The sequence below is a fragment of the Alligator mississippiensis genome, chromosome 2 (genome assembly GCF_030867095.1).
Source record: "Alligator mississippiensis isolate rAllMis1 chromosome 2, rAllMis1, whole genome shotgun sequence".
Lineage (NCBI taxonomy): Eukaryota > Metazoa > Chordata > Crocodylia > Alligatoridae > Alligator > Alligator mississippiensis.
The window spans coordinates 301,184,133-301,211,908 of record NC_081825.1 but is presented as its reverse complement, the minus strand read 5'-3'; the positions used below and the strand labels follow the sequence as shown (position 1 = coordinate 301,211,908).

Genomic DNA, 27,776 nt, shown 5'->3' with positions numbered 1-27,776 from the left:
TCAAGAGATGCTCCATCTTAGCTCTACTTTCCACTCGAGTGGGCTAAGACTGCCTGGTATTTGCTGTGGCTGCAATATGCAAGCTTGTTTTTTTTGTGCAGAGCACAAGGTGATCACCAGCTTACCTATTTAAAAGGACAAAGCACTAATAAGTCATAACAATTCATTCTTCCAAAGCAAGATGTTCAAACTTTAAATTATTTGGATTATTTTCCATTACAAGAAAAGCTACTGAATAAAAAACCTCATTTGCTATTTTCTGTTTTATTCCACTACATTTGTTTTTCATCTCAAGAGCTTAGATGTTTGTTAAAGGTGCTTGATCGAGCATCCTGACAACTGAAGAGACAGACAGACATAGTGCAAGAAGCTTCTAAGGTGTCCCAAACCAGGCTCTGGAAGGAGCCCAGGCTTCTGGCAAAAGTAGATATCGGAGAATTCCCCGACTGAAGGTGCAGGCAGAGTCCCACACAGACCAGCAACAGAACTGTGAAGGCATGGAGTTAGGGATTACATTGGAACAGACCAGGCTGATTACAAGCAAGATACTGAGAGGATTAAAGAGAGGTTTTAAAGGCAGCTGCAGGCCACAATGTACATCTCACGTGGTCACATCAACATTTGTATTCAGGTTTTAGGGGTTTAACACAGGGCAGGAAAAGCACAGGTATTTATATTCATACATTTCAGCCGGAAACTGATGTGCTTGGATAGGTCCCTTGCTTGTTAACTATGCTACAAATTTACCAGCTGATGCTCGACTGTGTACAAAACTGCAGTGCTCCTCAGTCTTTTCTGTATTGTGGCCCCTTTCAGACCACACTCGCCTACACGTAGAAACCTTGGGGCTGTGATTCTCCCCATGAGGCTGACACCACGTAACTGAGCACTGATGAAAGACTGGGCTGGATGAGCTGAGTATTAAACTCCTCCTTCTCCCCCCCTTCAAGACAACCAATCTTTAAATGAACTTTGCACTGAAACATACCTTCTGTTGGAAATGCACCAGAAATGGGCAGTTTCGTAGGCTCTGGGTTCTTAACCTTTCCTAAGGGGAGATCCGGTAGATCTGATGTAGCAAAGGCTGAATTTGGGAAGAGTTTAATACATCTAATATTTACTTTATTTGTACCCTGCATTAGTGGAATTTCCTGCCCAACTCTAGAAAAACCATTTGCAAGTATTCTTCTGGGGTCTCTCACCCCCACAACTCTTCTACCTGTTGGGATAGAGGGTGTCAAAACTAAAGAGTTAGGTGATACAAATGTCTTTTTAGCTGTTGAATTCAAAGATGAAACCATGGGGATACAGTTTTCGGTCATTTTGGCTGAACCACTGCCCTGACCTCGTGGTGTAGAAAAGTTTTTTCTACCACAGCTTTCATCCTTTGATTCTGGCAGAGACAGCAGCCCCAAGCTACCATTTAATAACTCATTTTCATCTTCGATAGGTTTGACGTCTGTGCGACTGTCCGAGACTTCATCTGGGTTTTGAATACAAGCATTCATGTCTGCTTCCACTGAAAGTTCATCTTCAGACTCTTGAACAGAAAATCCTAAGTCAAAGTTAACAGAGAATAACTCCTGAGAACAGTCATATGGATCTTCATTGTCCAGAAACTGTTCGCTTAAAAAATCTTCGGACGCTTTCAAATTTTCAATTCTACAACTTGACAGCGATTCCCCAGGATTTGTATCATCACCCGGACAGCTCTCGTCTGGCATACGCCACTCAGAGCCTTGTGCAGCAACTAGCTTAGTAACTTCGTCACACAACTCTGATCCCTCTAGCAGCTGAAAGTTGGGAGAAAAGTGTGCCTCGGAAATGTCTTCATCTTCAAACAAGTTTATGCTCTCCTCGTGGACAGAGGGCACATTTTTCTGATTCTCAGCGTTCTCTTTATACCCTTCACCCAAAAGTTCATCTGAAGGGCTCTTTGTCAGATCTTCCTTTAGCACTTGTATGTGCGCACCCTTGTCACCAAAGATGTCATCCCAGCTAAGGTTATCAATCGTTTTATTAATACAAGCCTCAGAAAAGCAGCTGTTTTCTGAAGAAGAATTATTCCTGGAGGAACGCAATTTATGGGGTGTTTTTAATTCAGAGACTCTCTCAGGGGACAGCAACGAACTCTGGACTTCCGGGAAAGCAGTTTTGTCCTGCACTGTCTCTGTGGGAGTGTGAGAAATACCTTTCTGAAAACACAATTCATCTTCTCTAGTTTCTTCCCATCTTTCAAAATCATCAAGTGTATTCAAAGGGGGAGGAGACTGCGATAAAAGCCTTTGTACATTGGCTAGCATTGCCTTTACCCATGAAGGATCCTCGGAGGGAGTCGTGAATGAACATGAATCCAACTCTGCTTCAGGTAGGTAAAATAAGTCAGATGAAACAGATGATTCGTCATGTGTGATGCTACCATAACCAGAATCTGCACAGTTTCTCTCCAGTACATTACAGGCTCTAGCTTCAGATTTGTGTTCCAGTATTCCCTCACTTTCATGGCTAGTAATATTTTCACCAAAATCATTTGAGGCAATAAATCCATTTAAGTCAAATGTCACCTTCCCCATTTCCTCGTTTGGTAGAGTTTTCTGATCAGTATGTTCAACACCAGGGTCTCCTCCCATTGTAAAGGAATCTAAAATGGTATTTGTTCCCGCAGACTTTTCCAAGTGAAATGCAGAAGTTTTTCTTGTGCTCTTGCAATTGGTGGTTTTAAACAGGGAAATGCATTCAGAGTCCATCTCATTTATGCTAGGTGGAAAAGGCTTTGTTTTGGATGCACGCACCATACTTTTTCTGGATGCATGTGCCTTCTGAGCAAGTACAGAATCGCTGGTAGAAAGGCTTTTACTCTTTTGAGCATCTGAGCATATAACATCTTCCATCTGTAAGTAAGGCTGGAGTTCCAGTTCATAGCTGCAGTCCCCCTGACGAGAAACAAAGCAGAGCTTTAAGATCAAGTAAAAACAAACCAGTTCACATGGACACTTCCATAAAGCTGCACAATAGAGAGACCAAGGTTTTGCTACCCTTAAACATTTTTACAGTGGGATAGAAAAATGTAGTTTAAGGCCACAGTTTTCAAGAGGAAAGGCTGCCTGAGGTTCAGCTCCTAAACCAGTATTTAAAAACCCCTGGTTGAAAATTCTGGCCTAGGGTTTCTTTCTTTTTTTTAAAGAATCAAAACCACCACCAAAATTAAAAACAATGTTCTTACCAGGATCTGCAAGGCATAATAATCTGCATTTCCTAGGCAGATTTTATATCAGCAACCAACTAAACAGACAACTCTCAATTTATTAGCAGGTGACTTTTCTTCATAATAATGGGTTATAGGCATTTTCCCCTCAACTATTCCATCAGTCTTAAAGCCATTTCAGGCCCCTGCCCTCACCCTCTTCGGGGCTAGTCTGGAATGAATACAAGGGCTTTCAGCAGCCAAACCTGTGATTAAAATGCCAATGCCCATCTGAAACCTTCTACATTTCATAGATTTCATAGACATTAGGGCTGGAAGGGACCTCGGAAGATCATCGAGTCCAGCCCCCCACCCAAAGGGCAGGAAGTCAGCTGGGGTCATAGGATCCCAGCAAGATAAGCATCCAGTTTCATCTTGAAGGTGTTCAATGAAGGCGCTTGAACCACCTCCGGCGGCAGGCTGTTCCAGACCTTGGGGGCTTGGACAGTAAAGAAATTCTTCCTTATGTCCAGCCTGAAACGATCTTGTAGTAGTTTATGACCATTCGTCCTCGTCATCCCTTGGGGCACTCTGGTAAACAAACGTTCCCCCAGATACTGGTGGTCACCCCTGATAAACTTGTAGGTGGCCATCAGATCACCCCTGAGCCTGCGCTTTTCCAGGCTAAAGAGCCCCAGGGCTCTCAGCCTGTCATGGTAGGGTCTGCTCCCCTGACCTCTGATCATGCGCGTGGCTCTTCTCTGGACTCTCTCAAGCTTCTCCACATCCTTTTTGAATTGTGGAGCCCAAAACTGGACGCAGTACTCCAGCTGCGGCCTCACTAAGGCCGAGTACAGGGGGAGAATGACGTCCCGGGATTTGCTTGAGAAGCATCTATGGATGCAAGCCAGCGTTCTGGTCGCTTTACTAGCCGCAGCATCGCATTGCAGGCTCATGTTCATCTTGTGGTCAATGATGACCCCCAAGTCTCTTTCTTCCATAGTGCTAACCAACACAGCACTGCCGAGCCTATAAGGATGCTGCGGGTTTTTTTTTCCCCCCAAGGTGGAGAACCTTGCATTTATCGGTGTTGAACACCATCAGATTCTCATCCGCCCACTTGCTGAGCCTGTCCAGGTCAGCCTGGATCATCCCCCTGTCTTCTGGTGTGGATGCTTTGCCCCAAAGTTTGGTGTCATCGGCGAACTTGGCCAGTCCACTTCTGACTCCAGTGTCCACATCATTAATGAAGATGTTGAACAGTATGGGTCCAAGGACAGAGCCCTGGGGGACCCCACTGGTCACAGGACACCACGATGAGTGACTTCCATCAATTACTACCCTCTGGGTCCGACCCCGGAGCCAATTTACCAGCCAGTGGATCGTGGAGGACCCAAGGTGACAATTGGCCAGTTTCTCCAAGAGACGATCATAGGACACCAGATCGAAGGCTTTTTTGAAGTCAAGATATATGACATCAATCTCATCTCCCTTGTCCAGGTGATAGGTCACCTGGTCGTAGAAGGAAATGAGATTGGTCAAGCAAGACCTACCCGCAACAAACCCGTGCTGGCTATCCCTTAAGATGTTGGCGTCGGCCAGTCCATTAAGGATGGCCCCCTTAATAAACTTTTCTAAGATCTTCCCCGGGATAGAAGTCAGGCTGATGGGCCTATAGTTAGCCGGATCCACTTTCCTCCCTTTCTTGAAGATAGGCACCACGTTGGCCTTCTTCCAGTCTTCGGGCACTACACCAGAGCGCCAAGAGTTTTCAAAGATCCGCGCTAGAGGCTGGGCTATGATGCTCGCCAGCTCCTTGAGTACCCTGGGGTGAAGATTGTCAGGGCCGGCTGACTTGAAGGTATCCAGCTTCTCAAGATGTTCCTTCACAAAGTCAGCATTAATGGAGGGCAGGGGATCACCCTCACCCGGACTTCCCAGCCCAGTAGCGGGCACGGGCGTCCCATGGGGCTGATGAAAGACTGACGCAAAGTACCTATTTAATAGGTTGGCTTTTTCCTGGGCATCAGTTGTCAGTTGCCCCATCTGGTTCAGCCGGGGTCCAACGTTGCCCCTGCTTTTCCTCCGGCTCCCCACATATCTGAAAAAGGACTTTTTATTGTCCTTTATTGTCCTACATATCTCCTTGCACTTGGTACCAGCAATGCTAGTGAGAGAAGAACAGTTTAAGGGGAAAAAATTGTTCAAGCACCTCTCATGGTGGTGATCTACACAGATACCATGAAGGAGAGATGTTACTATTACTTGTTCACCAAATGCATTGTCTTTTGCAGATCCACCAGCAGACACATCTCAAATGCCATTTCAGAGTGACCCTAGCCAGTTTTAAAAGATGGGAGGATGTTTTCAGTTCAAGCACATGATGTTATTTTCCTCAAGTAGTACACTTTCTCAAGTCAAAGCTCCAGAATAAAATGGAGGCAGAAGAAACTGCTCACATATAATGTACCTGGCAGTTTCCAGCAGCTGGATTTTAGAAAAAAGGTGCATACTGTATGTGAGAAAATAAGATATTTATGTATCCTCAGCTATCAAGCTTTCCACACAGACTTACTCTATTTTTAACTAAGTGCAGATTCACTTCTTCTGCATGGTTGGGAATAAAACCCTTTTTCTGGTAAAATGGCAGCATATTCTTGGCCATAGTTTTAAAAAGGGAACAACCCCTGCGAGAAGGATCCCTGAAAGGAAAAAAGATGACTGAATTATTACATGACCTCAGAACAGATTCCTGCTTGAGAATTTCTTCTTTTGAAGAAATGCAGTCCCCAAAAATAGGAGAAAAGGCCTGGAGCCTTTAGCAACAAGTACTTGGGATTGATCTAATTCAAAGCAGGTGCACTGATCAGAAAAGAAAATGAAGGGCCAGGAGCTCAAAGAAAGCGCAACCATCCCTCTCCCAGAATGCCCGAGCGAATAACTCCAGTACCTGAAATTAGGCAAAACTGAAGACCACCTAGTTAAGTGGCTTGAAAAAGAAGAGAATTGATCATGGATATAGAGGGAGTTGGACCACTCAGTAAGCTGGGTACAATCACAAACATGTATTTTAACATGGATGAATTATAAAGTCATGTGTCTACAGAACAAAAGGGTTGATAGTAGTTTTACTGAGCGTTTAGATTATGGATTTGTATAGGATAGCGTACATAGCGATGATCCTGCCTCAGGCCGGGGGTTGGACTAGAAGACCTCTGGAGGTCCCTTCCAGCCTGACTTCTCTATGAAAAAATCCAGGTTGTATATTGAAGATGGGGGGAGACTCCACACAAGGAAGCTGGAGTTAGTTTAGTAGCTAGCCTAGCAAAGGGGTGTCAAATATACAGCCCACCAGCTGGATCTGGCCCATGGAGAAATATTATAGGCCTGGAAAACATTCCCTACAGTGAGGAAGGCAGAGCTCAATCTTTTTCGCCTCACAAAAAAACGTGAGGGGATGACTTGATCAATCTGTAAGTACTTATTTGGGGAATTAAAATGTGTCTAGTAGACAAAGTTATAACAAGACCCAATGGCTGGAAGCTGAAACTAGTCATGTTCTGGACTAGGAATAAAATGAATTTTGAACATAAGGGCACTTCGCCATTGGAACAACTGACCAAGGGTCATTAGATAGTCTTCTAAAACATGTGCCCTAGTTAAAACAGGAATGGCTTCAAGGAAGTCCTACAACTATTGCATGTAAATTGGTGGATTATGATCACAATAATTCCTTCTGGCTTCAGAGTATACAAATCTAGGACTGGGGTGTCAGATCCCACCCACATGCCAGATGTAGCCTGTGCGTATATCAGCTCACTCAGAGAAAGATGGTGATGTTCATTTTAAAGCAAGCTGGGTACCTTTTTGATGTGAAAAATTGTATTTTCTAATATTTTTTGTGCTAGTATCTGTTTAATTAAAAAGGATACAAGAAAAGATCTCTCAAGGAAAGAAGACATGTACTAGTTAAATATAATCTCATGTTAGCAGCTACGATTACTAGTGTAATAAATGTGGTCGCTGAACTGAAGATCACAATGAATATGTGAAAGGTTTTATTCAAAGATTTTCATGAGTTTGAATTATTTCTGTAGAAAGATCATTTTATAGCTTGCTTGCTTGACTGCCTGAACTGGTGCCTGCAATGATTTTCTCTCTGTAAGGTAGGCCTAAAGAGCAGCAGAGAATTTCCAAGTATTCTTCACAATATAGTGCTATTGCTTTCATCGCTGCTGAAATAATATATTTTAAAACTATTCAGGTATGATAAAAATGGTGCTGTATTAAAAGTAATTAATTCATTATTTGCAGTACTGTACAACCCAGGAGCACTAGTCATGGAACCGGTAGGTTCTTGTGCTACATATTGTACAAACAAAAAAGGTCCCGACTCCAAAGACCTTGAAGTCCAAGACAACAGGCAAGTGATGGACACAAACAGATGGGGGAGACCCAGGAGACCATGAGATAATATTTTAAACGGAACATGGATAGCAAAGGTATTGCTGGATCCCAAATCCTTTCCATCTTTCCTAAACTTTAGTGCTCCTTTATATGGCTACAAATGATACAAACCTAATCATCTGCATTTCCGATCTACGTAAGTAATACAAGTCACACGTATTCAAAAGCGGTCTATAAGCTACAATACTAGCCAGCTCAAATATTCGAAATAAACAGATATACTGCTTCATGTTATGTCGCTGGTATGTAAAGGATGTCTGAAAATGCCAGATAAAATGCCAGGTATCCAGGTTGTGGCCATATTTGTCTAAAGGAAAAGGAAATCAGGATTTGTAATAGAGATGATCTCTTTTATTAAACCAACAAGATTTTTGCAAAACTATTTCTGTAATTGCAAGCTTTCGGCACAAACACCCTTCATCAGGCACTGGAGAAAAGACTGTCAAAGTTCTCCTGGGTAGAAATGAACGTTCGTATTTTGTAGGATTTCACAGAGGAGTCCATTGACTCCTCTGAACTATGAACTTTCATTTCTACCCAGATAAAATGCCATCACTGACATTATGCAAGAGGATAATAGAAGGATGTCTTTGCAAAGACAATTCAAAAAATGTTGCCGGATGTCCACAAAAGATGGACGTATCAATGTTTTCTGTCAGCTTTGCTGTCAGTAAGACTTAAAACACCCTTACAGCCTTGTATGAAAGGCTATGGGCTCTCTTGGCTTTTGCTAGAGAAGGAGAGAAAAAAAATCTTTAATTAGCTCACTGTTGCCCACCTTACCAAGCTTCTCTTGAACAGATTTTCAAGAATTTTGAGGCAAAGGATTCATTTTCAATAATTATTTTGTTCATGAGTTAGACCTGCTTCGGTGTCTGGATAATGAATTAGAACCAGGGGGTTGGAAAGAACCTTAGGGGTCAACCTGTCTGCACAGAAGCAGGATTTGCTATCCCAGAGAGAAGCCTATCCAATCAGTATCCAAATGTCTTGCTGCCAGCTTCATCAGGTTCCTAGATCCATGCATCATGAAGGCAGCAGCTAGGTTTTTCTTGCTGTTGTCTTCCTTTTTTTCCCTCCCTTTCTAAGCATTCAGCGAAGGCCAAGAGTTACTGCATCAAGATACTGGCTCTTTGATGATGAAGCACCCAACTGGTAGGGAATCTCTAAAGACAAAGTTTCACAGTCCTTCTGCATTTCTACCTTCCTGTGCACAGTCTCTTCTCAGAAGAAATCTCTGTTGGCAAGAACCACCATGCACTTCCCAAGGAAGACCCAGCTTCCACCTAAGGGAAGACAAGAAGAGCACACTTGGGATCCAGGGAACTTCAGAGGTGGCAGAGAAAACCTTTTCCTTTAGGCAGGAATTTTCCACTCTTCCCTAACAACAAAGGATAAAAGAAGAGCAACAGTAAGTGTGGTTTAGCAGCAGACACCTGCCCTGGGTTAGCTGGTTTCCCAAGATGGTGCTGATGCTAGTCAATATTTTAAGTGAAGAGATGAGGCACTTGGACATATTTTAGCTCTCCTTCTTCCAAACTTTTTTCCCCCCCACTCTTGGCTTTTTTTTTTGCCTTTTGTGGCAAATGTGATGGCCATGAACAGAAAAGCAGGTTTTTCAGATTTGTCCATTGGAGCTCAGCGTTCTGGGACAGTGCAATATATGAACATGCCTGCTGCATCTCTCAGCCTCAACTGCTACCATTCAAATCAGCTGAAACAGTTTGTCCTTTGCCTATACCACAATGTCTCTACTTCTGCTGTTATTTACAGTCACGACAAAGCAGTCCAGGCTATGTGCTTCATCTAGGAGACTATTCTTTATAGCATTTCACTTAGCCAAAGGGGACTTAACGTAAGAAAATTGTAATCTAGGTAAAATTAAAATATTAAGTTTAGTACTGTGCATTTGCTTATGAGTGTGTACCCCACATAGCAAATAAGCACACAGGTCCCAGCAGACAAATATATTATTGCCTATATTTTAAATATTTTTTATTTGTATTTGGAAGTCTGCACAAATGCATTATAATTATTAGTCTGTTCTGACCTTGTTTCCAAAGTGTACAATTTAATCTTCAAGAAGTTTTAAAGCCACTGAACTGCTCTGACTAATAACAACTTGATGCTACGTTGGTGAATTGAAATCCTTACTAACAGTTAGAAGAAAATCCAGTCCCATCTGCTTAGTTTCCATTGTCTTAGTAATAAAGCCTAACAGGTTTTAAAAGATTTCTGGGGTAGATGTGCTTGTTATGGAGGGTCAGATTTTTGCTTTTAAAAATGTTTTCTGACTACAAGAAAAGGAAGCTAAAATGAACAGTATTTACTACATTCTGGACTACCATACAATAAATTCTTCCACATTTGTTAATGTGAGATTAAAAGAGGAATTAGCTATCATGGATTCTCTTCTATTCTTTAAAAATAACCTTTCAATTGTACTTTAGTCTGTATATTTTAAATAGCTGCATAATACATTCAAAGTTTCTTCAAAATCAAAATTCAAACAACACAATGAAAGGAAAAAAAAAAACATTTCTGTAAATTGCCTAGCTCTTCTTGCCATAAAATAGGGGGAAGGGGTGGGTGTAGAAAAGACTACAGAGACTATACAAAAACATGTACTAAGCAAGCTAAGTATTAAAATAATGTAGTTACTCATTTTCTAAGATTGCTTCCAGTATTTAATTGCCTCACCACATATTTCTACTGTATGTGGTGGTCTTGAATATAATAGTTTTGATTTTTCTATTGTTAATTCCAGAAAAAGGAAATAAGTCAACAAAAGCTGTATGTAATTTGAAGTTTGACATTTTGATGAATTCAGGAAATAGCTTTGAGTTGTATTCGTCTTAATCCATCTACTATTAGGAACTGTAAATTAACATCAGAAGAAGGATTAGTAGTAGGATGTTAGGCTACACTATATTTATTGCAGGTACTTTGGAGCACCTAACAAGAGCCAAAAAAGTTCTACTTTTAACTATACTATTCCCATAGCCCCTATTATCACATGCTGGCCGAAGACCTTGCGGGACTGCTGGCAAAACTTTTCCAAAACTTGTGGCGCTCCAGAGAGGTCCCCAAGGACTGGAAGAGGGCCAGTGTTGTGCCCATCTTCAAAGAAGGGAGGAGGGAGGACCCAGGTAAATACAGGCCAATCAGCCTAACTTCTATCCCAGGGAAGATCCTGGAAAAATTCATCAAGAAGTCTATATGCAATAGACTTGCAGAAGGTAGGATTCTGAACAATGGCCAGCATGGCTTCCTCGTAGGCAGGTCTTGTCTTACTAATCTTATTTCCTTTTACGATCAGGTAACACCACCTGGATAAGGGAGAGGAGGTTGACACTGTATATCCTGACTTCCAAAAGTCCTTTAATCTAGTATCTCATGACATCCTCACAAGAAAATTGGAGGATTGTGGGCTCAACCGTGAGACAGTTAGATGGGTAGGTTGGTGGTTTCAGGGTAGGACCCAGAGAGTTCTAATGAACGGATCTGTATCGTCCTGGCCAGTGGTGTCCCAATGAGGTCAGTGCTTAGTCCAGTACCTTTCAACATCTTTATCAGTGATTTGGACGCGGGGTGAAGAGCTCGCTGGCCAAGTTCATGGCCATCACCAAGTTACGGGGGAGTGTGGTCACGCTTAAAAATCGGTTGCAGATACAGGTGGACCTAGACAGGCTGGCAAGTTGGGCGGATCGGAATCAAACGAAGTTCAGTGTCAAGAAATGTAAAGTGCTCCAGCCACGGACAAAAAAGCTCCTACACACCTACAGGGTTAGCAACGCCAAAATGACCGGCACCACGAACGAATGGGATCTGGGGATAATCACAGACCACAGTAAGAACATGAGCCGGGAGTGTGACACTGTACCCAGCAGGCCTAATACTACCCTGACATGCATCAATCGATGAATCTCCAGCAAAACTAGGGAAGTGATTCTTCCACTGTACTTGGCATTGGTGAGACCGCAGCTGGAGTACTGTGTCTAGTTCTGGGCACTGCACTTCAACAAGGACATGGTAAAGCTCAAGAGAGTTCAAAGAAGAGCCACCAGTATGATCAGAGACTTGCACGGCACGCCATACAAGGAAAGACTGAAGGACCTGGAACTCTTCAGCATGAAAAAGAGAAGGCTGAGGAGGGACTTAATAGCAGCTTATCACTACGTCAGGGGCGTACATCAAGCACTTGGTGAACAACAGTTCACCAAGGTGCCCTTGGGGATAACCAGGACTAATGGCCACAAACTCCCGGAAGATTGTTTCAGGCTCAACATTTGGAAAAACTTCTTCACTGCTAAGGTGCCCAGACTGGAATAAGTTCCCTCCGGAGGTGGTGCAATTGCCTACCCTGGAAATCTTTAAGAGCAGACTGGACAGTCACCTCGCTGGGGTCACCTGACCCCAGTTGTCTTTCCTGCTTGGTGCAGGGGGCCAGACCCAATGATCTTCCAAGGTCCCTTCTGGCCTTATGATCTATGAATCTATGCTCACTTTGTTAGAATTTAAACATTTAAATTGAGGAGAATTCTCAGGTTATTACAATAAAATCTCTTCATTTTTTTAAAATCAACAATTATAGAAACTCTTATTTTCCTACCATTTCAAATGCACCTAAATCATAAAGTGCACAAAAAACCATGAATCTTGGCAGAGGAGTCCCCACTGTGGTTTAGTGCTTCAATCTGGTTTTAAAACCATTTGTCTTTTCTATAGTGAAGTCCTTATTTTAAAGTTTCACTCTGAGCTTGCGTAATAAAAGCCTCCAGGTGAACATTTAGAGCAGTGCCCTGTGCTTGTATTTCAAGGCCTTGATCTTGCAAACATTTAGGCATGTGATTGTATGACTGTATCCTGATATAATGTTGTCAGGATGTTAGCTAGGCGATTAACAGCAAGCCAAAGCACATTTAAAATAAATTTTTAAATATTACTGAAGTCAAGCTAGTTGCCTGATTTTTTTTTGTTCACAGCTATTTTTTTGCATTTAATTTCACAATAAAATATTTATTCTTGCAAGATAGGGAATTCCACAACTAGAAAACTTTGAGAGCCAAGGTTACTCCATCCATGTTCAGCTCATCTATAGCATTATTTATACTAGTCCTTCTTTTGTTTAGGGTGTGCTCAACAGCCAAGTTAGCTTTGCCAGAGCAAGATCCACTTTTGCAAATACCTGGCTTACCCCTGATTTTACACAGTAATACTGGCAAAACAGGGCCTCACAAGGGGATTTTAAGAGTATGACTCTTTAAGCATGCATGATCCCTCCAAGACAGGTAACCATGAACAACTGTTCCTGTCTTAGAAGTACATTCAAGGAAGGGGTCTTACGGTATCGTTCTGTAACCCCCCTCTATCTGCTGTGCTTACGGAGTCAATCAGAGTTGGTAAGGAAGCTTGAAGGCAGGGACTTCCCAGGCATGTGGCAAAAGCTGTTTTGAGGAGTTCTCTATATTAGAACGACCTTTAGAGTCCTTTCCAATTTGGAAATAAATTCATGACCCCAACCTGAGAGCCCACATCCTAGAAGGGCTCAAGAGTTTTATTGTTCCAAGTTGAAGTAGAGAAGATTTATCTACCTCTAAAAGCCTATTGTCAGCTCACCATCAATACATTTTCCTAACAAAAAATACAACTACACTGTCCCTATTCTTCCCCATTGATTAACAATGTTGTTCAGGAAACTGGCAGCTTAGCAACAGATTCTGATGACCTAGAAAAATGCAAAATTAGTATTGCTTATGTTGACACTACACTGTAAAAAATACAGTATAATGTCCAACAAAATCTTGCATTGACACACCTCTTACAAATTCTCACTCACTTTGACATTTGATTATAAATACAAAGATGCTAGTAGTAAGCGTTAACCTATGGAAAGCGACTTCCCAGCTTACCTTCATCCTTGAATACTCAACTTACTCCTCATCTCTTAGAAACAAACAGAGCATGTGGCTCTCTATTTGTATTTTATTCTAAGTCTGATTAAGTAAAGAGGCACACTGCCAAAATTATGTATCTTGCTACAAATGTAAAGATGCAAGTGCAAGCTTCATTCCAGCATCAGGTCAAAGGCCCTGCCCAGTTTTCCTAGCTGTAACAAGTATGTGGTTATTCAGGCTGCAGAGTCAAGGGCAGATAAACATGATGGTGTGTTGCTCCCTTGTAGAATCATAGAAATGGAGGGCTGGAAGGGACCTCAAAAGATCATCAAGTCCAACCCCCCTGCTTTGGGCAGCAATAATGCTGAGATCAAATGATCCCAGCAAAGTGTCTGTCCAGTCTTCTCTTGATGACTTCCAAGGTTGGGAACTGCACTGCCTCCTTGGGAAGTCTAGTCCAGGTTCTGGTCACTCTTACTGTAAAGAAGTTCTTCCTTGCATCCAACCTTCTCCACGTCTTTTTTGAAGTGTTGCGCCCAGAATGGGACACAGTACTCCAGCTGGGGTCTCCCCAGTGCCAAGTAGAGAGGAAGTAACAAGTCTTTAGCCCTGCACAGGACACATCGGCTACCGCATCCCAGTATGCTATTAGCTGTGCTGACTACAGCATTGCACTGACGGCTCATGTTCATCCTGTGATCAACCATAACCCCAAGTTGTTGTGCACCAGTGGCTACAGACGAAGGGTGTCTTAGCCGTGCTGCTAGGCTAGGGATGGACCTTTGGCTGCTTTAATTTTTGAAAATGAAGCAGAACTTTTTGTGGTGTATGTCAATTGTGGCTTAGGCAAGCATGTGAAAAATAAGTCTATCAGGTATGCCTTTAACAAACAAATGAAACATGCAAGTACTTTTGATATTTTTATGTTCCTGCAATAGTACCCTCACACACATCTTTTCCCCAAAATCAGCCCTCCAAAACTAGGGTGTGTGTCTTAGACAAGGAGCTATTTTCTGCACCAGAATTGAAGCATAGGAACCCTGCAATGGCTTTCAGGGCCTGTCCTCGTCTCCCAGCCTGGAGTGGTGGAGTGCCATCTGCAGCACTGTACTTAGTTTCAATGCTTTCGGAAGCACTGCCAAAATCGGCAGTAGCTTTTAGCTGAACTTTTGCCTCAAACTGGAGCTGTTGCCTCAGCACTGATTGTCAGGATTCAGTCTTGACTCTAGAGAAATCTTTTTTTGCTCTTCTTTATTTTTTTTTTTTCATTTTATCTTCCTAAAACAAGGTGCACGTCTGATTTGGGAGCGTGTGGTATGCAAGAAGATACGGTAACATAAGTGTCTCTTCTAGGGGTATATTTGCTCTGAAAAATGACACCTGGATTTAAAAAAAAAAACTTAAAACTAAAACGATCTGTCAAAGTTTCGCAGGAAAACACGCTTATTGAAATGTAATAGTGCAGCAGAAGCATTTCAAAACAACAGTTCAAATAAAGGAAGTTCTTTAAAAAAAAAAAAGTATACACAATATGTAATCCACTGCCTCATACCCGTGCTATGCTTACATGGTTTTTTTTTTTTTATGAATGCTTGGCTACATTATTCCGTATTAAAAACACTACAGACATGCATACAGGGGATATGCAAGTTGTTTTATATCTCTCTTCCTCAAAACTGATCAAGACAATATTAAAGCACCATAACTTATTATGGGTACACAACTTTCCAAACACACTAGTGTAGAATTGCAGTGACTATAATTACTTGAATTGCTTATCTTGTTATTGGCCATCATCGTTCTGACTGTTTATTTTGTTGTTTCTCTTTTTATATAAGGCAAAGATTTAACCATTAAGATAAAGTTAATCTTGTTATGATTTACTTTTTATAATTTGATCAGTCATTATTAGTGCTTGGAATTAACCATCTATTTTAAACTTCTTATTGCTTAGCATACATGTATTTGACATATTGGTCTCATGATTTTAGACATATTTGACTCATGACCTTAGAACTTAAATTTAGTATAAGGAGAATGCTTGTGTAAGGGTTTGCAGTATGTCTGGTATGTGTGGATGTCTGGCTTGTGTGGAAAGAGGTAACGAAAGTGAATAATGTATGTGACAATGTGCAAAAAGACATTCCTCTTGCAACAGGTAAAAATAGCCTTCTGTGGTTTAATGGTCAACAGCTATAGCCATGTCGAGTCAGCAGTGAAGGATTACCAAACACTAAATCATGCTTCATCCTGATGGCTGAAGACTGCAAGCGACAGCCCCTGGAACTAGTCCTCCTGCTAGCCAGCACCAACCCAGACATAGTGGGGTTCACCGAAACATGGTGGGACCCAATGTATGACTGGGCAGTGAATAAGGGCTACAGGCTCTACAGGAAAGATAGGACAGGTAGGAGGGGTGGGGGTGTGGCGCTCTGTCAAGGAGCAATGCACATCCACAATGAGTAACACTGGGTCAGAGGAGGAGCAAACGGAAGCGCTCTGGGTTGGAATACAAGGAGGTCGGGAAGAAAGGGACTTAACGGTGGGGATCTACTACAGACCACCCAACCAAGGAGAAGATCAAGACCAGGAATTCTTAAGTCAACTCACGGAGATAGTTAGGTCCAAGGTTGTGGTCGTCATGGGTGACCTAAACTTTCCAGACATCTGCTGGGAGGAGCAGACAGCCAGGTCTGACCGCTCACACAGGTTCTTAACTGACATACAGGACCTCCATCTAACCCAGGAGGTACACAGCCCCACCAGGGGAGACGCCTTTCTGGATTTGGTCCTGGCCATGGGCTACAACCTGGTACGGGGTCTGTGGGTGCTTGACCACCTGGGCGATAGCGATCATCGTCTGCTGAAATTCACCGTCCAGCGCAAGGTGGCAAAAGCCTCCAGCAAGGCAGCAGCCCTCGACTTCAGGAGGGCGGACTTTAACAAGGTGAGAAAGCTAGTGGGGGAAGCACTGATGTCCCAGAACAGGAGGGAGTTGAGTGTCCAGGAGGAGTGGTCGTTCCTTAAGGAGACGATCCTCCAAGCTCATAGGGAAGTAATCCCTACACGAATCAAAGGGGGCAAGAGGGCGCAAAGGCCCCCATGGCTCACCAAAAGCATCCGGGAACGTCTCCAAACAAAAAAGGAGGCGTACACCCGTTGGAAGGGAGGGGCATCAAGGACAACAAGAAGTCCTTTTTCAAATACGTAGGGGGGCAAAAGAAGGTGCCAGGAAACGTGGGGCCTCTGCAGGACACACTAGGAAATCTGGTCATCTCACCTGACAGTAAAGCTGACATATTCAACAATTTCTTTGCCTCCTTATCTCCCCCATTGGCAACCCCGAGGGCCCAGTGGGTGGCACACCCAGGCCTAAGGTTAATGAGGACCTTGTCAGGGAACTTCTGGAGGGACTAGATGTATTTAAATCCACAGGTCCTGATGATCTCCAGCCCAGAGTGCTGAAGGAACTAGCAGGGGTCATTGCAGGACCTCTAGCACACCTCTATGAGCACTCATGGTGCTCGGGCGATGTGCCAGAGGACTGGAAAAGGGCCAGCGTGGTCCCCATCTTCAAAAAAGGGAGGAAGGAGGACCCAGGAAACTGTAGGCCTGTGAGCCTTACCTCGGTCCTGGGAAAGCTTTTCGAAAGAATTATCCTTGCACATGTCCAGGAAGGGCCAGCAGGGGAGGTTATGCTCAGGGGCAACCAGCATGGGTTCATTCGTGGCAGGTCTTGTCAAACCAACCTGGTGGCCTTCTATGACCAGGTCACCAAGTCCTTGGATGCAGGTGTCACAGTGGATATAGTCTTTCTGGACTTCAGGAAGGCCTTCAACACGGTCTCTCACCTCAATCTCAGTAAGAAACTAGGAGACAGTGGTGTTGATACCTACACTGTCAGATGGGTCACTAACTGGTTGGTAGGCCACACCCAGAGGGTGGTGGTGGACGGGTCTTATTCGACCTGGAGGGATGTGGGCAGTGGGGTTCCCCAGGCCTTGGTCCTCGGACCCGCACTGTTCAACATCTTCACCAGCAACTTGGACAAGGGGGTGAAAAGCACCTTGTTCAAATTCACAGATGACACTAAGATGTGGGGGGAAGTGGGTACGCTAGTAGAAAGGAACAGGCTGCAAGTGGACCTAGACAGGTTACAGGGGTGGGCCGATGAGAACAGGATGGGGTTCAACACTGACAAGTGCAGGGTAATGCACCTGGGGAGGAAGAACCAGCAGCAGACCTACAGGCTGGGGAACTCCCTTCTCGCCAGTGTCGAGACAGAAAAGGATCTTGGAGTCATCATTGATGCCACAATGAACAAGGACTGACAAAGTGGGGACGTGGTCAGGAAGGCCAACCATACCTTGTGCATCCACAGATGCATCTCGAGCAGGTCCAAGGAGGTGATCATCCCCCTCTACGCGGCACTGGTCAGGCTGCAGCTGGAGTACGGCATCCAGTTCTGGGCGCCACACTTCAGGAGGGATGTGGACAGCATGGAGAGGGTCCAGAGGAGGGCCACCCACATGATCAGGGGTCAGCAGGGCAGGCCCTATGAGAAGAGGCTGAGGGACCTGAACCTGTCCAGCCTTCAAAAGAGAAGGCTGAGAAGGGATCTAGTGGCAGTCTACAAATTAGTCAAGGGGGACCAGCAGGCATTGGGAGAGTCCCTGTTCCCCCAAGCACTCCCAGGAGTTACAAGAAACAACGGACACAAGCTAGCGGAGGGTAGTTTCAGGCTAGACATTAGGAGGCGCTATTTCACTGTCAGGGTGGCTAGGATCTGGAACCAACTTCCAAAAGAAGTGGTGCTGGCTCCTACCCTGGAGGTCTTTAAAAAAAAAGGCTGGACGAACATCTGGCTGGGGTTGTTTGACCCCAGTACTCTTTCCTGCCATGGCAGGGGGTCAGACTAGATGATCTCCTCAGGTCCCTTCCAACCATGAAACTATAAGATTGCAGACCACAAAGCCAGAAGATCATGACCTACTAATCCCAGCCTGCCAAAAGGACAAGAAGGATGGCCATCGCCTCCAACTCAGCAGAATGCATAGGATCATATGGATAGCTATTACTATAAAGAATGACACAAAGACAAGGCTTTGGGTCTTTTTCCACCTGCAAGGAGTTTTGGGTGCGTCCAACAAGACCTGACTCCAACTCTCTTGGTCATCCTGGCCGACCACCAGACTGACCTTGAGCAACTTTGAAACTTGGTAACACCTTAACCTTTGCAGGACTGTCTAACATGTGTGTGCACGCGCTTGTCTCTTTTGAATGGATGGATGAAGTCTGCATGGGAATGAGCGAAGCAAATAACCTTACCGTTTTTTATTCTTTTTAGGTTGTATGTTTTATGTTGCAATAAATGCGGCATTGTGCCTTATTCCCTGATAAGATTCCAGCTTATTTTTAATTCACACTGTAAGCCCTGCGCACACAACACTAGATTATTATGTATCGTTTCACACACAAGCAAACATATACTCAAAGTGCCTACCTCTTCATGCCTCATCATTTCTATCATTTCCATAACACTAATAAAATGGTGGCAGCGATCTGAATGGTCTACCAGGCGTGTAGGAAAAGGTCGATTCTGCCAGAGTCTCCATTCAGACAAAGAAAGCTCACGAGCTCCTTCCACTCCAGATTCCTGAAGTCAAATAAATATCACCATGAAGATTTCAGTCAAGGAATCATTTAGCAACACTAATATTTGGAATCTCATTTTTCTATAGGAATGATACTTGTTAAATATCCTGAATAATGCCATAATTCACCATACCTATAAGCTTGTCTGGTTTAAAGAGAAAAACTGATTTTATTCTGAACACAAAGCACTTTGTGTTATTTTGCCAGTATCTTAAAGAAACGCTTGGAGTGCTTACACACGATTCCAGCGCATTGGAGCAGACTTGATTAATCAAGTCTGCTGGAGTGAGGCAATTACTGCACTCCAACAGCCTCCAGCATATCATGCATCATCAGCGTCCCTGCGCTTAAAAACAGTAGTAGGGGCACTTGAACTAAAGCTCGTTCATGTGTAAAAGCGCCCTTAAATATTACTGTTTTCTCTTGCACAAAGAACAGTTATGTCAAACGCAAAGTTATTTACTCTTTTACATCAGAAAGAAGAGAGAGCCCGAGTCTTTCACTAACTTCTTTTATAGTTTTGTACACAAATGGTTTTTAACAACACTCATAAAACAGACTACCATTAGTGATATGCTCAAAGGAAAACTAGGATATGGAACTCTTGAAAGTGCTACAAAAAATTATAAATACACGATTACATTTTCTAACATCTTGATGGCTACTGAAATCTTAACTTATTTCTATAAATAAGTCAGTTTATAAGAACTAGTCTCCAAGACATTAGAAATACCTCACACACTGAACTATTTTGAAAATTACAATCTACACTATCACTGAAGGAACAGAACATTCTTAAAATAATATCTGATGCTCTCTTAGAATCCATCATTTAAGAAATTTAAACAGACATTTAGAAGTTTTAAGTATGATATTAGTACACATGTTCAGTCTATGGCTGGCAAACTATATCAGGCCTGTACAGCAATGTCATTCAGTCCATAGCGTTTCCTATGGGCCCAAAAATTTGGTGGTAGGGAAACTGGTTGCTTTAATAGCTCCCAGAGCTTTAACAATTGATGTTACCACTGCTCCCTGACCACAACATTTCTGAACTTGTGGTCATCCAGCCTTTGCAGCTCCCATGGTCCTGCACGCAAGATCTAGCAGATGGGGTCATACCCCCAGACTGCCTCTGTGCAGGATCTAGCCCATGAACCATTCCTGCACCACTCATCCAAACAACAAGGCTGGATAGGTTGAGCACTGCTGTATTAACATTTTCTTCTGAAAAATATATCTGAATTATTTCTGTTCTGAACTAAAGAAGTCCCTTGGCTTGTTAGCTAGGTTAGCTCACAATGACTGTTTTTAGTTGTATAATCCATGAAGCCATATATTATTTTCTCTAACAAAGAATTCCTTTGAAATGTTCTTAAATATATGGAAAGAAAGAGTCAGGGAAATGTATGAAGTAATATTTTGTCAACTTCTACCGCTGTGCCAAAGAAGTTCAGTTTTTTCTTTACAATATCACCCCTATTTTGATACTAAAATGATCAGATTCCAATTTCTCATACCAAGGGAAAAAAGTTTCCAGAAAAATCAGTAACAACAATTCCTATTGGTATTTTCCAACTAAGTCTTCCATGACCACAGAGGACATTGCATTAAGGTTGAACTTACAGCCGCTTCTTCCAGATTTTCTAAAGTCTCGAAGTGAACACGAGGCAAGACTGGTTCTTTCAGTCCATCACTTTCCTTTAGTCTGTATAATCTGTTCCATACTTCATATTCTTCAGATGTTAAAAACCAGTTTTCATGAAAGTCTGCTTGCTTTGTGCCTGCAAACAAGTTAAGAAGAAAAATCTTAGGAAAAATAAGACCCATTTAACAAGGAGGATGGAAACACACACGTGTATAATAATTAGGACCTCCTATGATACCTATCAGGGCAACACAAGTTCACTGACACAAACAAAATGAATCTGTTGTTAGACGCAGAAGTGAAGACAGCCTACCGTCTGTTAGGATTACAGATTCACTAGCCAAGCTTTCTGGGACCAGCTGCTGATTGCTGGGGGTAGGTGCTGAAGATGCATGCATGTAATTTTTATTAAAACATTTATGAACCCCATAGTGATAGCAATCACCACATAGGGAAAGTATGTCCTCATGCTAGAACATATTGCTGAGAGGCCCAGGAGAGTATTGAAAATTAAATAATAATTCAGAGACAGAGAGACAGATTAGCAAGGCTAACAAACAGCAAGCAGAGATCTTCAGAAACTGCAATTATATATAAAAACAGCAAGAAGAGACCTTTAGAAAGCGCAAGATACCTAGATCTAGATATCTAGTAGGGGTGTGCAAAACGAGCCATATTCGATTCAGATTCGGCCCAAATTGGGGACAGTGATTAGATTCATGGATTCAGATCACTATCCCTGATTCGATTTGGCTGAATCCGAATCTGAAAATTCAATGCTGATTTGGAGAATCAGTGATTCGGACATAGACAGAGTTTTAAATGTTTTTTCTACGTACCTCGAGGTACCAGGCACAGCTCCTGTATGCTGCAATGGTGGATGGAGGGTCCCAAAGAAGCGTGGGGAGATCCCCCTGAGCGCTCAGTGATGAACCCGGAAGTGGCTCTGGTCCACTTCTGGGTCCACTGGGGGAGTGCGCACAGAGCCACCCGCGCCTCCCCTAGCTTGGCAATTGGCCATGGGGGGACCCCGGCTGCCCCCACAGACTCAGGAAGCACCAGTGCCGAGCCGGGAGGGTGAAGGGGGGCTCCTCAGCGTGCTCCCTGGCAGTGGACCAGAAGTGGTTCTGGTCTACTTCTGGGTCTGCTGCTGAGCATGCTGAAGAGCCCTCCATGCTCATGTGGGATGCTCCATCCACCCCAGCATCACAGCATTGATGAGCTGCCTGGTACCTTGAGGTATGTAGAAAAAACATTTAAAGCTGTGTCTATGTCCAAATCGCCAAATATTTCTGAATCAATTTGAAGCATTCCGATTCCATTAGGAGATTCCCCAATTCAATTTGGATTCAGAGATTCAGCCACCAAATCAGGCCGAATCTCCACCAAATCGAGTCAGGGACCAAAGCTTCGCAAAGCCCTAATAACTAGATCTATAGCACTTTCTGAAGGTCTCTCCTTGCTATTTATAAGCCTTGCTATTCTATATCCATAACAAAAATCACCATAAAGTAGTTAAGAGAAGCTACCAATCAAGCAAATGTCTCTCAGAATAAAGATGTACATTACCACGTCCTTCAAGATCCACTTTAAAACTCACTGGTCCCAAGATTCCCCTCCCCAACTATTTCTCCCAATCTTAACATCCATCCACTAGATTCCTGTCACATACAAACTCTGTTCTGAAAAGACTCAGACCTAACCTCACTACTTCCCAAGTCAGTGCAAGGTCTAGAGACACGATACACTGTTAAGGAATGAACTTGCAAAGGTGAAACAAACTCGAAAGGGATTTGGGGAGTGAATAAATTAATTGCTCCAATACCAGGAATGTGTTTAAAATTAACATTCACAAGCCTGCAGGGGAGACCATGCTCAGGGGCAATCAGCATTGGTTCATCAAAGGCAGGTCCTGCCTGACCAACCTGGTTGCCTTTTATGACCAAGTAACTAAATCCTTGGATGATGGTGTCACCATGGATGTAGTCTTTCTAAACTTTAAGAAGGCCTTTGACACTGTCTCTCACCCCATCCTCATCAATAAATTAAGTGACTGCGGCATTGATGCCTGCACAGTTGGATGGGTAAAAAAAATTGGCTGATGGGGCGCACCCAGATAGTGGTGGACGGGTTGTACTCAGCCTGGCGAGATGTGAGCAGTGGGGTACCCCAGGGCTCGGTCCTCGGGTCTTCACTGTTCAACATCTTTATCAGCGACTTGGACAAGGGGGTGGAAAGCACGCTGTCCAAGTTTGCTGATGACACTAAGATGTGGGGCGAGGTGGACACACTTGAAGGGAGAAAGAGGCTGCAACTAGATTTAGACAGACTACAGAAGTGGGCAGACGAGAATAGGATGGGGTTCAACGTAGACAAATACAGGGTGCTGCACCTCGGGAGAAGGAATCCACAGCACACATACAGGCTGGGGAGTTCCCTTCTTGAAAGCACAGAGGCGGAAAGGGATATTGGAATGCCATACTGGATCTGGTATTGGCAACGGGGGATGACATGGTAGGGGACCTCCAGAACGGTAGCCATCTGGGGGACAGTAATCACCTAATAATAGAATTCACCGTAAGACATCGAGTGGGTAAGGTAACTAGTAGGGTGAAAGTGCTAGACTTTAGGAAAGCTGATCTCAATGAACTCAGGCGATTAGTCAAGGACTCACTGCAGAGCAGGAGTTTTGAAGTGATGGGAGCCCAAGAAGGGTGGCTGTGCCTTAAGGAAACGATCCTTCAGGCACAAAGCAAGACGATCCCCGAGCGAGGCAAAAGAGGGAAAGGGGCCAGGAGGCTTCCCTGGCTGACCACAGAAATCCAGGGCAGCCTAAGGGCCAAAAGGGGAGCACATAAAAAGTGGAAACAGGGACAGATCACCAAAGACGAGTATACCTCCTCTGCTCGTGCTTGTAGGGAGGCAGTTAGACAGGCCAAAGCTACCATGGAGCTGAGGATGGCAACCCAAGTAAAAGACAACAAGAAATTGTTTTTTAGATATATAGGGAGTAAAAGGAAGGCCCAGGGAGGAATAGGACCCCTGCTAAATGGGCAGAAACAATTGGTGATGGACAGGGGGGACAAGGCTGAACTCCTCAACGAGTTCTTTGCCTCAGTGTTTCTAAGCGAGGGGCACGACAAGTCTCTCACTGGGGTTGTAGAGAGGCAGCAGCAAGGCGCCAGACTTCCATACGTAGACCCTGAGATGGTGCAGAGTCACTTGGAAGAACTGGATGCCTTTAAGTCGGCAGGCCCGGATGAGCTCCATCCGAGGGTGCTGAAGGCACTGGCGGACGTCATTGCAGAGCCACTGGCGGGAATATTTGAAAGCTCGTGGCGCACGGGCCAAGTCCCGGAGGACTGGAAAAGGGCTAACGTGGTCCCCATTTTCAAGAAGGGGAGGAAGGAGGACCCGGGCAACTATAGGCCAGTCAGTCTCACCTCCATCCTTGGCAAAGTCTTTGAAAAAATTATCAAGGCTCACATTTGTGAGAGCCCGGCAGGGCAAATTATGCTGAGGGGAAACCAGCACGGGTTCGTAGCAGGCAGATCGTGCCTGACCAATCTAGTCTCTTTTTATGACCAGGTTACGAAACGCCTGGACACAGGAGGAGGGGTGGATATCGTATACTTAGACTTCAGGAAGGCCTTCGATACGGTATCCCACCCCATACTGGTGAACAAGTTAAGAGGCTGTGATTTGGATGACTACACAGTCTGCTGGGTGGCGAATTGGCTGGAGGGTCACACCCAGAGAGTCGTGGTAGATGGGTCGGTTTTGACCTGGAAGGGTGTGGGCAGTGGGGTCCCGCAGGGCTCGGTCCTTGGACCAATACTCTTTAATGTCTTCATCAGCGACTTGGACGAGGGAGTCAAATGTACTCTGTCCAAGTTTGCAGATGACACAAAGCTATGGGGAGAAGTGGACACGCCGGAGGGCAGGGAACAGCTGCAGGCAGACCTGGACAGGTTGCACAAGTGGGCAGAAAACAACAGAATGCAGTTCAACAAAGAGAAATGCAAAGTGCTGCACCTAGGGAGGAAAAATGTCCAGCACACCTACAGCCTAGGGAATGACCTGCTGGGTGGCACGGAAGCGGAAAGGGATCTTGGAGTCCTAGTGGACTCCAAGATGAACATAAGTCGGCAGTGTGACGAAGCCATCAAAAAAACCAATGGCACTTCACTGTGCATCAGCAGATGCATGACGAATAGGTCCAAGGAGGTGATACTTCCCCTCTATCGGGCACTGGTCAGACCGCAGTTGGAGTACTGCGTGCAATTCTGGGCGCCGCACTTCAAGAAGGATGCGGATAACCTGGAGAGGGTCCAGAGAAGGGCCACTCGTATGGTTAAGGGCCTGCAGACCGAGCCCTACAAGGAGAGACTAGAGAAACTGGACCTTTTCAGCCTCCGCAAGAGAAGGTTGAGAGGCGACCTTGTGGCTGCCTATAAGTTCATCATGGGGGCATAGAAGGGAATTGGTGAGTATTTATTCACCAAGGCACCCCCGGGGGTTACAAGAAATAATGGCCACAAGCTAGCAGAGAGCAGATTTGATTGGACATTAGGAAGAACTTCTTCACAGTTCGAGTGGCCAAGGTCTGGAACGGGCTCCCAAGGGAGGTGGTGCTCTCCCCTACCCTGGGGGTCTTCAAGAGGAGGTTAGATGAGTATCTAGCTGGGGTCATCTAGACCCAGCACTCTTTCCTGCTTATGCAGGGGGTCGGACTCGATGATCTATTGAGGTCCCTTCCGACCCTAACATCTGTGAACCTATGAATCCAAGATGAACATGAGCCGCCAATGCCAGACCGCAGCCAGCAAGGCCAGCCATGCCTTGACATGCATCCAAAGGTGCGTCTCAAGCTGGTCCAGAGAGGTGATGCTCCCCCTCCATGCAACTTTGGTCAGGCCGCAGCTGGAGTACTGCGTCCAATACTGGGCACCGCACTTCAAAAGGGATGTCGCCAGCCTGGAGAGGGTTCAGAGGAGGGGCATCTGCTTGGTGAGAGGGCAGGACAGGCCCTACGAGGAGAGACTGAAGGACCTGAACCTGTTCAGCCTCAGCCAGAGGAGGCTGAGGGGGGACCTGGTGGCTGCCTACAAGCTCATCAGGGGGGATCAACAGCAAATAGGCAGAGCCCTTTTCTCCCCAGCACCACCAGGGGTGATGAGAAACAATGGTAATAAGCTGATGGTTTAGGTTAGAGATCAGAAAGCAATATTTTACAGTTAGGGTGGCCAAAATCTGGAACCAGCTTCCCGAAGAAGTGGTTCTCGCCCCTACCTTGGCCAAATTCAAGAGGAGGTTGGGTGATCACCTGTCTGGGGTCTTGTGAACCCAGCATTTATTCCTGCCTGTGGCAAGGGGTCAGGCTAGATGATCTGTTCAGGTCCCTCCTGACCCTAGCTACTATGAAACACTGCTACATTCCAGCACTGCTTATCCTATATGGAATTCAGGATAACTTGAGAACTATTCTGCAAAAGGAATAATCTTCCTTGCTACAAACTTTTTAAATACGTTGCTGTATAAAAAGAGAAGAAAGATGGCCAAAATAAAGCTCAGTCTGAGCTCACTTAAGAACTCTATTACGAATGAATGTAATCTGTTCTGAAGTAAAAGGGAAGACCCTAGAAGACAAGACTAGTATTCATACTGACCTTGACAAATTGGAAAAAGTAGTCTGAAATTCATACAAAGGACCCATACAAAGAATGCTCAATAAAACTGTATTTGACCTGCTCTGATGATAGAAGGAGGGCAGTGAACATGATAAAACCCAATTTTAGCCACGCTTTTGACATAGTATCCTTGAATGTTCTCATTGATAAGCTAAGGAAACATAATATAGATGAAAGTACTGTAAAGTGGATACATAAGTGGTTAGATTATCATACTCAAAAGAGTAGTCATCATTAGCTCAATGTCTAGTTGGAAGGAGGACTCAAGTGGAGTTCCCCATAGACCAGTCCTGGGTCTGGCAATTTTTTTCATATCTTCATTAATGGTATGAAAGACTGACTGAGTAGCAAACCTGCAGATAACACCACAATGGGTAGAGCTGAAGGCATTCAGCAGGGTGGGGCCCAGATTCAGAATGACCTGAGTAAATTGGAAGAGTGATCTAAAATTAATTAAAATAAACTCAGTAAAGACAAATGCAAAGTCCTGCACACGGAACAATAGCATGCACAAGTATAGCCTGGGGGTCAGATCAGATAACTCTGAGGCCCCTTCCAGACCTACTTTTCTATGATTCTAGGTAGCTATCAAAATGTATTTGTAAAATATGGTTTTTAATCTATAAAAAATGGCAAAAGATGGCTACATTTTCAATTTTTAAGGGATTCATTTGTAACAAAGACAGATGTCATCAGAATAAAATTAAGTGCATACTATGTATCACTAAGTACTCTGAAATGATCAATGAGATAATTTCCCATGGAAACATACATGTATTTATAAACACAGAGACTTTTATAGCTAAATAATAACTTAAAACCTATACATTATGTAAGATCATTATTTTAATACACAGCCACATGGCAGAGGATTACTGAAATTCACATATGAACGCAGAAAAACAGAATACTTGAGACTGGAGGCAAACTTATGTAAAAATGTAAAGAGGCCTTTCAAAAGTCTCCCTCTCATATTGAGACTATTATAACATAGTTCAGGACTAAGTTTTGATATGCATTCAGAAATGCTTCAGAAATAAAGCTTTAAGAAATGCAAAATGAAGTTGTTATCCCTCAAAAAAGAAAATACTGAGAATCACTTATCATCATGAACAGTTTGAAATTTGATATGACATTAAGTTGATACTTGTGCACTGGGCATGCACATCTGTCAAGTAATGTCCTGACTGGTTTAATGACCACCTTTATTCTTCCATGCAAGAGAAAAACCAGGA

The 27,776-nt window shown here is 43.9% G+C and overlaps 1 protein-coding gene across 4 annotated transcripts in view; it reads right to left on the bottom strand.

Annotated features, from left to right (window-relative positions):
• The window catches only part of FANCM (FA complementation group M), a 98,531-nt gene that overhangs the window by 18,072 nt on the left and 52,683 nt on the right, over window positions 1–27,776 (bottom strand). For all 4 annotated transcript variants that reach the window (XM_059723420.1, XM_059723419.1, XM_014601312.3 and 1 more), the window contains exons 12-14: window positions 20,830–20,987; window positions 19,052–19,204; window positions 989–2,933 (exon numbers count right to left, since the gene is read on the bottom strand). In XM_059723420.1, coding sequence (XP_059579403.1) covers window positions 989–2,933; window positions 19,052–19,204; window positions 20,830–20,987 — 2,256 coding nt within the window. The remainder of the gene's footprint in view (window positions 1–988; window positions 2,934–19,051; window positions 19,205–20,829; window positions 20,988–27,776) is intronic.